We start from the raw sequence: 14,924 nt of genomic DNA on the forward strand, positions 1-14,924 counted from the left end.
TGGCTTGAGAAGGACCAGTCAGCCCGTCGAGGGGGAACTATTCACAACGAGGAAAACGCGACGAAGAGAGCGGCAAAATGTCATTGTTTCTGTCTCTTTACTTCAATATTTTTACAGGATATTCTTTTTATCCAAGTATTTTCCCCAATTGCTAAATAAATGGCATGTTCATGACAAATAACAGTATTGTGCTGAATGGAATATGAAATAATAAAAATGCATTTATTCAGGACAACATGGCAAAATTACTCCATAATGGTAAAAAATGTCGACTTCACCTTTACTGTCGCACCTCCTGAACGATATTTTATGACACCTAAATCGGACATATGTCATTTCCCTTCCCCGGCTTCGGAGAATGTAAACAAACCAGAAGCCGTGACAGCTAGCCGACATGCTAACCCAAACCGAGTGATGTTTCAAAGTCTTCGAAGTGGAAAATCACACATAACTATCCTGGATTATTTGACATGACGACCCGGTTGTCAATTGTCTTAGTGGATCGGTAAACCGCCCGGCGGAGAGCAATTTACAGTTCGTTCCCCGGAGGAGGGTGGCTGGATTTGTTGTGCAGCTAACGTGGTGCTGCTAATGACCATTAGGAGAGCTTTTTACATGCCTATCAATGATCAAACGTAAGTAGTCCTTCATTCAAAGGAAGTTTGTAGTGTTTACTTTGTAATCGCTGTATTTGTTTTTGACATAATACAAAACAAGATGTTTACTCACTTCCTCATAAGTCCAATGGTCCCACAGTAAATATCCACGGTGAATGGGAACCTTTTGAAACTCCAAAAAGGCGCATACGCCTCTCCCTCATACAGAATGATTTTTCTGCAGCCGTTTGGCTGGCGTGATGCGAAAAATAAACGTATTAATCTGCAAAATCGGCTGAATCCTTCGTCCTCATACACAACAGTACACTGTAGCGTGAAGAGGACGTCTTCTACCGTACACGTCACAGCGCCCTCCTCCTCAATGCAAGACCGAAGCCGGAAGTCACTCATTTTCATGGCGCGGGATTCAAAAAACTAAATAAAAATAGCGATCGCTTCCACACACATCCAAGCGGCCCATATCATTCAGGGGCATAAAATACCGCGTGTATTATGAAATAAACATGCTTTTTCGTGTCACAGGCACTTTAAGCCAAAAGAACAGTTGTGTTTGATGGAACAATATGTCTATATGCTGCCAGATTGGTATTTGTCATGACCATACCATTTATTTAGCAATTGGGAAACTACTTCGATAAAAAGAATATCCTTTAAAAATATCGGGGTAGAGAGACAATGACATTTTGCAGCTCTCTTCGTTGCATTTTCCTCGATATGAATAATTCCCCCTCAATGGGCTGCATACTAAATCAGATGAAACCATTATCCCTCCGACGTCATCCACCTGTTGGGGACGCTAGAGCCCAATAATGGTAGGCGTGGCTAGACGGCAGATTAAAACTAGGGCTGTCAAAGTTATCGCGTTAACGGGCGGTAATTTTAAAAATTAATCACGTTAAAATATTTGACGCAATTAACGCACATACCCCGCTCAGATTAAAATGACAGCACAGTGAAATGTGTCCTTGTTGTGTTTTTCGGAGTTTTGTCGCCTTCTGCTGGCGCTTGGGTGCGACTGATTTTATTGGTTTCAGCACCCATGAGCATTGTGTAAGTAATTATTGGCATCAATAATGGCGGGCTACTAGTTTATTTTGTGATTGCAAGTTTTACAAATTTTATTAAAAGAAAAACATTAAGAGGGGTTTTAATATAAAATTTCTATAACTTGGACTAACATTTATCTTTTAAGAACTACAAGTCTTTCTATCCATGGATCGCTTTAACAGAATGTTAATAATGGTAATGCGATCTTGTTGATTTATTGTTATAATAAACAAATACAGTATGTTGAATGTATATATCCATCTTGTTCTTATCTTTCCATTCCAACAATAATTTACAGAAAAAATGGCATATTTTATAGATGGTTTGAATTGTGATTAATTATGATTAATTAATTTATAAGCTGTAATCAACTCGATTAAAAATTTTAATCGTTTGACACCCCTAATTAAAACACTAATTTCATGTCATCGGCGCTTTGCTAAATTGTTGTATGTAGTCGAATCGTCTCAAAATATGATTCTAATTCACATAATAATGCTATTTAAGACTTTTTTTTTTTTTTTTTATCCTGTCGTACGCCCTTTAAATTGACTTTTTCATATCGGCAGGCAGGATTTTTTTTTTTTTTAAAAGGCCGATACCAATATACGTCAAATTTCCAAAAATCAGCCCGATATATCGGTCTATCTCTAATCTGACGTCTTACACGTGTAATCAGTTGATTGCAATCAGGTGCTGCTTGTTTTAGCAGAAACTTTATTAGTTACACTGTCTGTGCTCGATTGGTAGGAACGAAAACCAGGACCCACAGCTGCCCTTGAGGACCGGATTGGACACCCATGATATAAAGCGTTAATGTGCCAAAATTACATGTAATTGCCAATGTAGTAGATTTTTTGGCAGTGACAAGGTAAAACGGCAGTCAGAACATTCAGCATTCAGTTTATTGGTTTGGTTTTTTTTTCCGAGTACAGTGGTTATTTGTGGCTTTCTGGCCTTCACAGACAAAACAAGCAATATGTGAAAACTTAATAATAGCTTTCTGATAATCTATGGCTCAGTCTAGTTGTTACAACACATACAAATATCTCTGTACCTGATTGAAATACATACATACATACGTACATACATGTAAAGAAAACATGAACACGTCAACTAACACTCGTGAAATTTTGTGGTTTATAAACTGACAAACTATTTACATTCAATTGAAAAAATTACCATTTCACGGGAGAACCATAACACAAAACCACAAATGAATCATAGGGCCACAATGAAAAGGGAAAATCACTAGGAAAGGTTTAGTATTTCAAGAAAAAAGATATTTTACCATAAACTGTTCTAGTGTTTATGTGCCAAAAGTTGAAAGTGTAATTAGTGTAATCTGTGTTTATACTTAGTTTACAACTTCAGGCTAATACAATTACATATTGTTTGTTATTCCATAACTTTAGTAGTATACACTAGGGCAAATAAGTATTTAGTCAAACACCAATTCTGCAAGTTCTCCTACTTGAAAAAATTAGAGAGGCCTGTAAATGTCAACATGGGTAAACCTCAACCATGAGAGACAGAATGTGGAAAAAAAAAACTGAAAATCACATTGTTTGATTTATAAAGAATTTATTTCCAAATTAGAGTGGAAAATAAAAACAAGCAAGATTTCTGGCTGTCAAAGAGGTCTATCTTCTTCTAACGAGGCTCCACTCGTTACCTGTATTAATGGCACCTGTTTTAACTCTATCAATATAAAAGACACCTGTCCACAACTTCAGTCAGTCACACTCCAAATTCCACTATGGCCAAGACCAAAGAGCTGTCGAATGACACCAGAGACAAAATTGTAGACCTGCACCAGGCTGGAAAGACTGAATCTGCAATAGGTAAAACGCTTGGTGTAAAGAAATCAACTGTGGGAGCAATTATTAGAAAATGGAAGCCATACAAGACCACTGATAATCTCCCTCGATCTGGGGCTCCATGCAACCCCGTGGCGTCAAATTGATAACAAGAACGGTGAGCAAAAATCTGGTCACTGCCAGACGTGTCCCTCTGCTAAAGAAAATACACGTTCAGGCCCGTCTGCGGTTCGCTAACGAGCATTTGGATAATCCAGAAGAGGTTTGGGAGAATGTGTTATGGTTAGATGAAACAAAAATAGAACTTTTTGGTAGAAACACAGGTTCTCGTGTTTGGAGGAGAAAGAATACTGAATTACATCCGAAGAACACCATACCCACTGTGAAGCATGGGGGTGGAAACATCATGCTTTGGGGCCGTTTTTCTGCAAAGGGACCAGGACGACTGATCTGTGTAAAGGAAAGAATGAATGGGGCCATGTATCGAGAGATTTTGAGTGAAAATCTCCTTCCATCAGCAAGGGCATTGAAGATGAGACGTGGCTGGGTCTTTCAGCATGACAATGATCCCAAACACACAGCCAGGGCAACAAAGGAGTGGCTTCATAAGAAGCATTTTAAGGTCCTGGAGTGGCCTAGCCAGTCTCCAGATCTCAACCCCATAGAAAATCTGTGGAGGGAGTTGAAAGTCCGTGTTGCCCAATGACAGCCCCAAAACATCACTACGCTAGAGGAGATCTGCATGGAGGAATGGGACAAAATACCAGCAACAGTGTGTGAAAAGCTTGTGAAGAGTTACAGAAAACGTTTGGCCTCCGTTATTGCCGACAAAGTATTGAGATGAACTTTTGGTATTGACCAAATACTTATTTTCCAACATGATTTGCAAATAAATTCTTGAAAAATCAAACTGTGATTTTCTGGGTTATTTTCCCACATCCTGTCTCTCATGGTTGAGGTTTACCCATGTTGACAGTTACAGGCCTCTCTAATATTTTCAAGTGGGACAACTTGCACAATTAATGGTTGACTAAATACTTATTTGCCCCACTGTATTTATTTTCAATGTGGCCCTAAAAACTCTTCTTACAAACCAAAATTAGCCTGACCAAAACAACAACAAAATCCGACTGATTTTTTTTGTTTCAAAACGTTTCATAAAATACACAATATGGATTATAATAATAATTATAACATTCCGTTATGTACGTTCAAGTGCTCCTAATAAAAGAGGGCTTCACGCAAATCAAGGTGCAGCTCAGAGGCCAAGTCTTGGGGCAAAAGTTTCTCAAATTCAGCCTGCCTCTGAGACACAGTCAAAGTGGTTAGTACAGAGAAGAAAAATATATATCATTTTTAGATATTGTGGTCATTTAGTGGGAGGGGCAGCCTGATAAGAGCAGTGGTGCATCAGGCAGGTTAAAGAAGTCGAAGCCAGTGCTTGTTTGTCATCAGCGAGCGTTTGTGTCTATACACGGGAGACCTCCGTTCACATCAGCCGAGCGCCAGACGGCTTTACCGGACGCCAAAGTTCGGCTCGGACGGCTAACTGAGCGCACTCGACCTCCACCACAGACAAAAACAACTGTTTATCTATCAATATTAGCAGCTTCTAATAATCCTCTGGAAAAATATACTTTTTTTAAAAACATATTTTCTTATATCAATACCAAAAAAAAAACTCACTACGCAGTTCTTCTCACTGGACGGGTTTGACTTTGAGTCGAATGTGCTTCTTGTGTTCACTTGTGAGAGAGCGGGTTACATCGCTGCCATGTGACTTGATTGTGTGTGTCAGTGTGTTAGATTGTACTCCATCAATATTTTTGTCATCTCCTTGGAACGATTCCATCTTGTTCTTCTCCAAGCTCCTCGACGACGTTCGTCGTGTCTCGTTTGTCTACGTCGCCTGCTAACACATAGTCTGCTGGCTGGATAGAGGACTTTCTAGGGACGTGCTGGTGGGAGACAGGTCTGGACGGGTGCAAGGCTTAAACATTGAGGAGATGTGAAAGGCCTGCAGGCAAAAAATAGAAAACATGTCAGAGAGCATACGGAGACCACACACGCTGTCAATCATCTTTAGAGAGGTATAGATCAAACAGTAAGATAGATAGATAGATAGATAGATAGATACCGTAATTTCCGGACTATAGGACGCTACTTGTTTCCTTCATTTAGAATCCTGCGGCGCATTTGTTGATTTATTTGGGTTAACAGGAAACACTTTATTTGACAGCGGCATCATAAGACTGTCATAAGACCGTCATAATTATGACATGGCACTGTCATGGGCATTACTGAATGCTCATGACAGATGTCATGAAGTGCCATTCGGCAAATTATGTCACTTATGTTCAGCTTGGATCTCTTACATCTATTCAAAAGTCAGTTAATTTGCCGGATAACACTAAATGACATCTGTTATAAGTAAAGTCCGATCACGTCATTTTCAAAGTACCGGAATCAGCAAAAAAATATTGGACATGCCTTTTTTTAATATATATATATATATATATATATATATATTTTTTTTTTTATTAAATCGTTTTCTGATTGTATTTAACGTTACAGACAAAATGTCTTACACTCATCTAGAGTCTTTAGTTTTGGCTTAATGTAGGGCTATCAAATTTATCGCGTTAACAGCGATAATTAATTTTTTAAAAATTAATCACGTTAAAATATTTAACGCAATTAACACATGTGCTGCACGACCTACTCACGCATTGTCGCGTTCAATCTATAATGGCACCGTTTTACCTATATATAGAGCTAAAAGGCAGCGTAAAATGAGTAGAGTGAATTTTGGCAGTCTTTGGAGCCTTTTTTTAATTGGCTAAAGCCTTACAATTCCTCTCTCAACAATTAGAAATATTGTGGGAAGCAATGTGGGGAAGCAAGGTAGTAGTTGATCTTTTTCTTAACACCCTATGTTATTTCCCAACGCAGAGAAGATACTGGACTGTCTCAGGAAATTAGAATACACAATATTCTAATTTTTTGAGACAGTCCTGTGTATATATACAGGACTGTCTCAGGAAATTAGAATACACAATATTCTAATTTCCTGAGACAGTCAGGAAATTATTATTCTATTCTAATTTCCTGAGACAGTCCTGTATATATACACAGGACTGTCTCAAAAAATTAGAATGTTGTGTATTCTAATTTCCTGAGACAGTCCAGTATATCAATTGGTGCCACTACGCACAGTCATGGTTGCACTTCCCATTATGCATTTGGGCAGAACAGTTAAATGGCTACAGTATCATTTACTGAAAGCTCAACAAATACACTAGATGGCAATATTTAGTCACAATATACAAAGTCACATTTATCCTTTAAGAATTACAAGTCTTTCTATCCGTGGATTCCTCTCACAGAAAGAATGTTATTAATTTAAATGCCATCTTGGGGGTTTATTGTCATAATAAACAAATACAGTACTTATGTACTGTATGTTGAATGTATATATTCATCCGAGTTTTATTCATTTTTTTCTTAATGCATTGCCAAAATCTATATGATCGGGAAAAATTATAGGGAATGATTGGAATTGAATCGGGAGCAAAAAAAAAAAAGCAATCGGATCGGGGAAATATCGGGATCAGCATATACAAAAACTAAAACGATCGGGATCGGATCGGGAGCAAAAAAACATGATCGGAACAACCCTAGTTAATAGGCAACACTTTATTTGACAGCGGCGTCATAAGACTGTCATAAGACCGTCATAATTATGACATGGCACTGTCATGGGCATTACTGAATGCTCATGACAGATGTCATGAAGTGCCATTCGGCAAATTATGTCACTTATGTTCAGCTTGGATCTCTTATATCTATTCAAAAGTAAGATAATTTGCCGGATAACACTAAATGACATCTGTTATAAGCATTCATTAATGCTCATGACAGTGTCATGTCATAAATATGATTGTCTAATGACAGTCTTATGGCGCCACTGTCAAATAAAGTGTTACCAAATACCATAGCTAGCAATTATTGAAACAACTGGAACAGTAACTGAAGAAATAATTAGCACAGAACATGAATTTTGATTATTTGCATCTGTAGTGCTGCAATGCATGCTAGGAGGCATGTTGGACGATAACAGTGTTGACAGCAGGTGGCAGCAGAGGTCGACTGTTTCTCCCAAGGGAACAGTGATGGCCAAATGAAGCATTTTGAAGCAATGAAGCTTTGAACAAATTGGCTGCAAAGCTTCATGGTGGTTAATTTGGTCATATGACAGTCGTATGATGCCACTGTCAAATAAAGTGCTACCGGTTTCTATCTTTTGGTGTAAATATCCCATCATACAGCGAGGACATTTGCAGCTTATAGTCCAGTGCGGTTTATCTATGAACAAATGCAGTTTTAGTGTCAAATTTGTTGGGTGACAGCTTACAGTCAGATGCACCTTATAGTGCGAAAATTACAGTAGATAGATCAATAGATATGAATGTTGTTTTCGTCAACGATGACCACAACGAAATATTTCGTCAATGAACACTTTTTTTCTAAAGCTAAAATCGTGTTTTCGGGGACACAGAGAAAACATAACGAGCCTAATGCCAGTTTTCGTCTGACGAGACGAGAACGAGATGTAAATGCAGAATACTTTCCGACGCATGTTCATAATGTGTGACAATTTTATGTGTAGTTAGCATGCATTGTACCAGTGTATGGTTGTGTCACTCATGTGACGTGCTGCACCCCCCTCACTCACCAGAGGAGTGTCCTCTCGCACACACAGTAAGATTTGTTTTCTTATTTTGGCCAGAGAGAATATGCAGTGTTGCTTTAGCTTTCAAAGGTCTGTGCTGAGTGATCATCACACACTAGATGTAACTAGTCGTGTTAGCATAGCATTCACGTTAGCATTAGGCTAATGTTAACAGCGAGCGTCCTCTTAAACTCTCTGACAAATTTTTTGACATACAGTTCGTGGCGTCCAGGTGGGTGTATTTAATTGAAAATAATGTACTGTTTTCCTGCTGAATGTGTATTATCACATGATAGATTTGTAGATTCTTGTAGATGCTACAATATGTGCTTGTCTGTCAATGCTCATACGAAATAGTTGGAAACGTTTATTGTTTTGCATTTATTATTTTTGTTTTATTTTTATTTTTCACAGGGGTTCTGAAAGTCACTCACAGCAGGGGGTGCTGAGAATCTTATTTTGTTTTTCCCATCCAAAAACAGCCGTTTCGGTCCAAATTTGTCATGCTCGTGCGTTTTCTCGAAAAAAGGTGTGCACAGTGGCAGTACACTCGCAGGCTGGATAGTTTACATACAACTAGTAGGCTACTACAAAGACAGCATTCTATTTCACTTACAGTGTGTGTTGGAGTTTTTGTATTGGAAATAAAAGCACCCGTGTATTATAATGCAAATCCCCGCGGCTACATGGCGCAACGACACACAAACACATTTGAAAACTAAAAGGTCAATAAGCCTCGGAATAGAATAGAATAGAATAGAATAGAATAGAATAGAATAGAATAGCCCTTTATTGTCATTATACGGTTGTACAATGAAATTGCGGAGCATCTCCCTTTAACGCCCCAATTTCACAAATAGCACCTTCCGCAACGTGACCGAGTAGCAAGCAAATTGTCAGGTGGTGAGCATGTTAATTTAAAAAAAAATCTTTTTTTCAACATATATGATATTGTTTCAATATGTACTATTTATTTATTTATAATGAAGGCAACGCATGCTGTAGGTATCTATATTAGCCTACTATCAAAATGACTAAGTTGGCTACAAATACATAATGAGCCTTCATAATTAAATGTTATGTTAAATGACTAACGCACCATGTGACTAATCTGTCGAACGATGCCGCCTCAAATTTAACTGCATTGCAATATTAATGAACGAAAAGAATGTTTGTGTCATGTTTGTCCTCCGACAAAAAACATTTTAAAACAAAAAATATATTTCACTCCCACATTTTTTCCGTTTTCAAACATTTTTTGAAAAATGGGCAGAGATAAAGAGCCTCATGCGGCTCTAGAGCACGGGTTTCTGACCCCCGGGTTAAATGAATGCTCTAAAATAAGACATCCAGTACATCCAAAAACTGAAAAAATATAGCTCCCTCTTATTTAGCCAAAAAACAAAAGGTCTGTCACATTGACTTACCACCCAGTAGGCAGTGAGCCCTCCTTGAATAAACCCTGTGAGAACGTCGGTAGGGTGGTGACGGTAATCCGAGATGCGACTCAACCCGGTGTAGATGGCGATCATCACCAAGATGAACTGTACTAGAGGGCGCAGCAGTCGGGCTCCTCGCCACGACAACCGAGCCTGCAGGTAAAACTGTGAAGAAAAATGGTAACGTAAGACCAAAAATAACCATGTTGTCATCTCGTCATCACCCTGTCTATTAATTGCATCTTAACCCCGATTCCTCTTTTTGTTGATCTTCGCCTCATGTACAACAACTCCTTGTGAGAATTAGGTCACTTTTTTTTCAGTCCAGACAAAGAGCAAGCTTTATGAGGTGTCTAAATGAGATCCAACAACCACGTAGAAGAACATGCCCTGCATTCCTGCAGACTAAATGCAGGTGTCACTTTTCCTGGCTAACACGTGAGCAGCTGGCCATGCTTAAAACCATTATTAACCTTTTAAGAGCGCAACGGTGCTGCTTTCGTACAAGTACTAACTCAGACACAAACATTCTTGTACCCTAGAGTTCTATAACTTATACTATTGGCTACGAGGGGATTCCAGAGGTGGGTAGAGTAGCCAAAAACTTTACTCAAGTAAGAGTAGCGTTGCTTCAAAATAATATTACTCAGTAATATTAAGTCATCCAAAAAATGTACTCAAGTACAAGTAAAAAAGTATTTGGTGAAAACAATACTTAATGAGTAACATTAACTGCTTTACGATGTTTGTTTTGTTTTGTTTCATTTTTTCAACCCTTTAACACTGGACATACAGTGGGGCAAATAAGTATTTAGTCAACCACCAATTGTGCAAGTTCTCATACTTGAAAAGATTAGAGAGGCCTGTAACTGTCAACATGGGTAAACCTCAACCACGAGAGACAGAATGTGGAAAAGAAACTGAAAATCACATTGTTTGATTTTTAAAGAATTTATTTCCAAATTAGGAGTGCAAAATAAGTATTTGGTCACCTACAAACAAGCAAGATTTCTGGCTGTCAAAGAAGTCTAACTTCTTCTAACGAGGCTCCACTCGTTACCTGTATTAATGGCACCTGTTTTAACTCATTATTGATATAAAGACAACTGTCCACAACTTCGGTCAGTCACACTCCAAACCCCACTATGGTCAAGACCAAAGAGCTGTCGAAGGACACCAGAGACAAAATTGTAGACCTGCACCAGGCTGGGAAGACTGAATCTGCAATAGGTAAAACCCTTGGTGTAAAGAAATCAACTGTGGGAGCAATTATTAGAAAATGGAAGACATACAAGACCACTGATAATCTCCCTCGATCTGGGGTTCTATGCAAGATCTCACCCCGTGGCGTCAAAATGATAACAAGAACGGTGAGCAAAAATCCCAGAACCACACGGGGGACCTAGTGAATGACCTACAGAGAGCTGGGACCACAGTAACAAAGGCTACTATCAGTAACACAATACGCCGCCAGGGACTCATATCCTGCACTGCCAGACGTGTCCCCCTGCTGAAGAAAGTACATGTCAAGGCCCGTCTGCGGTTCGCTAGAGAGCATTTGGATGATCCAGAAGAGGACTGGGAGAATGTGTTATGGTCAGATGAAACCAAAATAGAACTTTTTGGTAGAAACACAGGTTCTCGTGTTTGGAGGAGAAAGAATACTGAATTGCATCCGAAGGACACCATACACACTGTGAAGCATGGGGGTGGAAACATCATGCTTTGAGGCTGTTTTTCTGCAAAGGGACCAGGACGACTGATCTGTGTAAAGGAAAGAATGAATGGGGCCATGTATCGAGAGATTTTGAGTGAAAATCTCCTTCCGTCAGCAAGGGCATTGAAAATGAGACGCGGCTGGGTCTTTCAGCATGACAATGATCCCAAATACACAGCCAGGGCAACAAAGGAGTGGCTTCGTAAGAAGCATTTCAAGGTCCTGGAGTGGCGTAGCCAGTCTCCAGATCTCAACCCCTTAGAAAATCTGTGGAGAGAGTTGAAAGTCTGTGTTGCCCAACGACAGCCCCAAAACATCACTGCTCTAGAGGAGATCTGCATGGAGGAATGGGCCAAAATACCAGCAACAGTGTGTGAAAAGCTTGTGAAGAGTTACAGAAAACGTTTGGCCTCCGTTATTGCCAACAAAGGGTACATAACAAAGTATTGAGATGAACTTTTGGTATAGACCAAATACTTATTTTCCACCATGATTTGCAAATAAATTCTTTAAAAATCAAAGAATGTGATTTTTTTTTTTTTTTTTTTTTTTTTTTTTTTTCATTCTGTCTCTCATGGTTGAGGTTTACCCATGTTGACAATTACAGGCCTCTCTAATATTTTCAAGTGGGAGAATTTGCACAATTAGTGGTTGACTAAATACTTATTTGCCCCACTGTATCTGATTTTTGAAGCCTCCAAGGTCAGGAACAGGACAGCCTCCTGTTCATTCATTTCCGTTGTTGATTTGGGGTCATTTCCGGGTGACTTCCTGTTGATTTTGGGGCATTTCCATGAGAAATAAGAATTTCTGGCCTTCAATAACACTTTAAAAATTGATTTGTTTTAATTCATAGTATTGGAATGAGCGCCCTAGTATAAAAGCGGATGAGGAATATTGATCTTACTAGAGTAATAATGCGCTTTTGTCTCGCTGTAACCGTCATATCTCTCCCACAGTGCACCAATGACTAGTGGGCAGTACAGCGAGAGTAAAATGAAAAGATGGGGGGGACATGAGCGAGCGGGTGTCTGGCGCTGAAAGAAGCCTGTCGATCTCTCAGCAGGCGTATTCAGTCCTCCAACGCCCCCCCTCCTTTTCTAAATGAGTCCCACAACAAGGCCTTCTCTGTCTGCGTAGGCTCTTCATCTATTCATGTTCCCTGTGGAAAAAAGTATCCCTCATTCTACTCCTTTCTCCTTGTCTCTCAGCCTCTCTGGCTGGAAGCGGGATGTCTTTGGAGGCTCGCGCTCCTCAAACATCTCCTCCCACATGATCAGGATCCTTGATCATATGAAACAGTACATGTCAAGGAGTGTTTGCACATGTGTAATTAACTTGTCTAGATAAGGGATGCCCATACTGTTCCTTGCCTCTGAATGTTTGATTTCTAATGCCCGAAACAAGAGTGAGTTTGTGGAGGTAAAGTAGAGGTCACTTACTGCTCAGGGTGCACCGACTGTTTTTTTATTTTTTTATCCTGATTTTTTTTTTTTTTTCATAAACAACAGCATACACTTTTAATTTTCGGTAACACTTTGACAGTGGGTTCATAAGACTGTCATAATTATGACAATGTCATAAGCGTGAATTAATGCTTATGACGGATGTCATTAAAGCAACTCTAGGTTACTTTTATAACATTTTCATAGAATTTGTGACGATATGTCGACTAACAACTAGTTGAACTAATTTATATCTTGAGGGGGTCCGTATCACTTTCCCTGGCACTAATTAACTTTGAGGAGGGTGGCGGGAACCCTGCCACACACAAAAAAAAAAACTACAAATGACCCAACTGCTTTACGGCATACGTCACTTCCCCCTTTCATTATATCGGCAGAAGTCGATGCGAACGCTTTCGCGCGAAATCTGCAAAGATGGCAGAGCAACCAAAGAGACAAAAGGTTTTGTCTGAGTAGGAAAAAAAGGAGGCTCTATGCTTCTTTCGATAAAATAAAAGCATCACAAAGTAAAAGTCAACAAATTATTATTTTTCTTTTTAAATAAATGACTGGAGACAAAATGGTGGATGAGACTACCACGTCGTAAAGTCAAAATCATGAAAGTCGGGGAGGTCGTAACCAGTGTTGTTAATAACGGCTTTAGAATAGAACGGCGTTACTAATGGTGTTATTTTTGTCAGTAGTGAGTAATCTAATTAATCACTTTTCACATCTTTACAACGCCGTTACTGTTACTGACGATGTGAAGCCGTGCGTTACTACAATTTGGTTGAATGATGAGAGATCTCTGAGAGACATGGAGAGAGCAGAGCGGGATAGGGAAGGAGGGGAAGGGGGTTGTGACGCCGTTGCAAACGCGATGCTCGGAGTGTTAGCACAGCATTCGTGTTGTCGTTAGCATTAGCATTTAGCATGGCGAGCGTCATGTTAAATGCTCGGGAAACTTTTTATTTTCAAATTGTGGCGTTTAAGTGGGTACAATAAATTAAAAATAATGGACTGTTTTCTTCTGTTCAGTATGCGTTATAGGGCTGCGGCTATCGAATATTTTAGTAGTCGATTAATCGATGACATGAAAGCATGAAAAATTAAAATACCTGAGCTGAGCCTCAAACGGTATTTTTTTTTTTTTTTTAATGAGGATCCATGTACGACAAAAGAACAATTTGCTAACTTACATAGAAAAAGTCCGTTAGCTTAAATGCTATAAAATGCTATAAAATGCTAAAGTTTGTTTTACAATGTTCTTAATGGTTCAGACACATATTCCCACAAAAATGGCTAAATATACCTATAAACTAAATTACGAATGCATTAAACATTAGCTCAAAAAAAAAAAACTTAGCTTACAGGGAGCAGTTGGATTCAGCCATGTGAAAAGAGGCAGACCAGAGGGCAGTGTATCCACGGCACTTTATTTAAATGAATACTCAAAGCAACAAAATTTAATTCGAATATTTTTTTTTAATCGAATACTCGAGTTAATCAATTAATCGTTGCAGCACTAATGCATTATCATCACCAAGTGGCTGTTGTCCTTGTAGATGCTACAATATACAGTGGGGCAAATAAGTATTTAGTCAACCACAAATTGTGCAAGTTCTCCCACTTGAAACTATTAGAGAAGCCTGTAATTCTCAACATGGGTAAACCTCAACCGTGAGAGACAGAAAGTGGAAAAAAACCCAGAAAATCACTTTGTTTGATTTTTAAAGAATTTATTTGCGAATCATGGTGGAAAATAAGTATTTGGTCAATACCAAAAGTTCATCTCAATACTTTGTTCTGTACACTTTGTTGGCAATAACGGAGGCCAAACGTTTTCTGTAACACTTCACAAGCTTTTCACACACTGTTGCTGGTATTTTGGCCCATTCCTCCATGCAGATCTCCTCTAGAGCAGTGATGTTTTGGGGCTGTCGTTGGGCAACACGGACTTTCAACTCCCTCCACAGATTTTCTATGGCGTTGAAATCTGGAGACTGGCTACGCCACTCCAGGACCTTTAAATGCTTCTTACAAAGCCACTCCGATGTTGCCCTGGCTGTGTGTTATGGATCATTTTCATGCTGAAAGACCCAGCCAC

The 14,924-nt window shown here is 39.1% G+C and overlaps 1 protein-coding gene across 1 annotated transcript in view; it reads right to left on the minus strand.

Annotated features, from left to right (window-relative positions):
- Positions 1 to 961: 961 nt before the first annotated feature.
- Positions 962 to 14,924, minus strand: part of LOC130931796 (phospholipid phosphatase 3-like) — an 85,348-nt gene continuing 71,385 nt past the window's right edge. The window contains exons 5-6 of the mRNA XM_057860866.1: positions 9,644 to 9,820; positions 962 to 5,501 (exon numbers count right to left, since the gene is read on the minus strand). Coding sequence (XP_057716849.1) covers positions 5,397 to 5,501; positions 9,644 to 9,820 — 282 coding nt within the window. The 3' untranslated portion in view covers positions 962 to 5,396. The remainder of the gene's footprint in view (positions 5,502 to 9,643; positions 9,821 to 14,924) is intronic.

The sequence above is a fragment of the Corythoichthys intestinalis genome, chromosome 16 (assembly GCF_030265065.1).
Source record: "Corythoichthys intestinalis isolate RoL2023-P3 chromosome 16, ASM3026506v1, whole genome shotgun sequence".
Lineage (NCBI taxonomy): Eukaryota > Metazoa > Chordata > Actinopteri > Syngnathiformes > Syngnathidae > Corythoichthys > Corythoichthys intestinalis.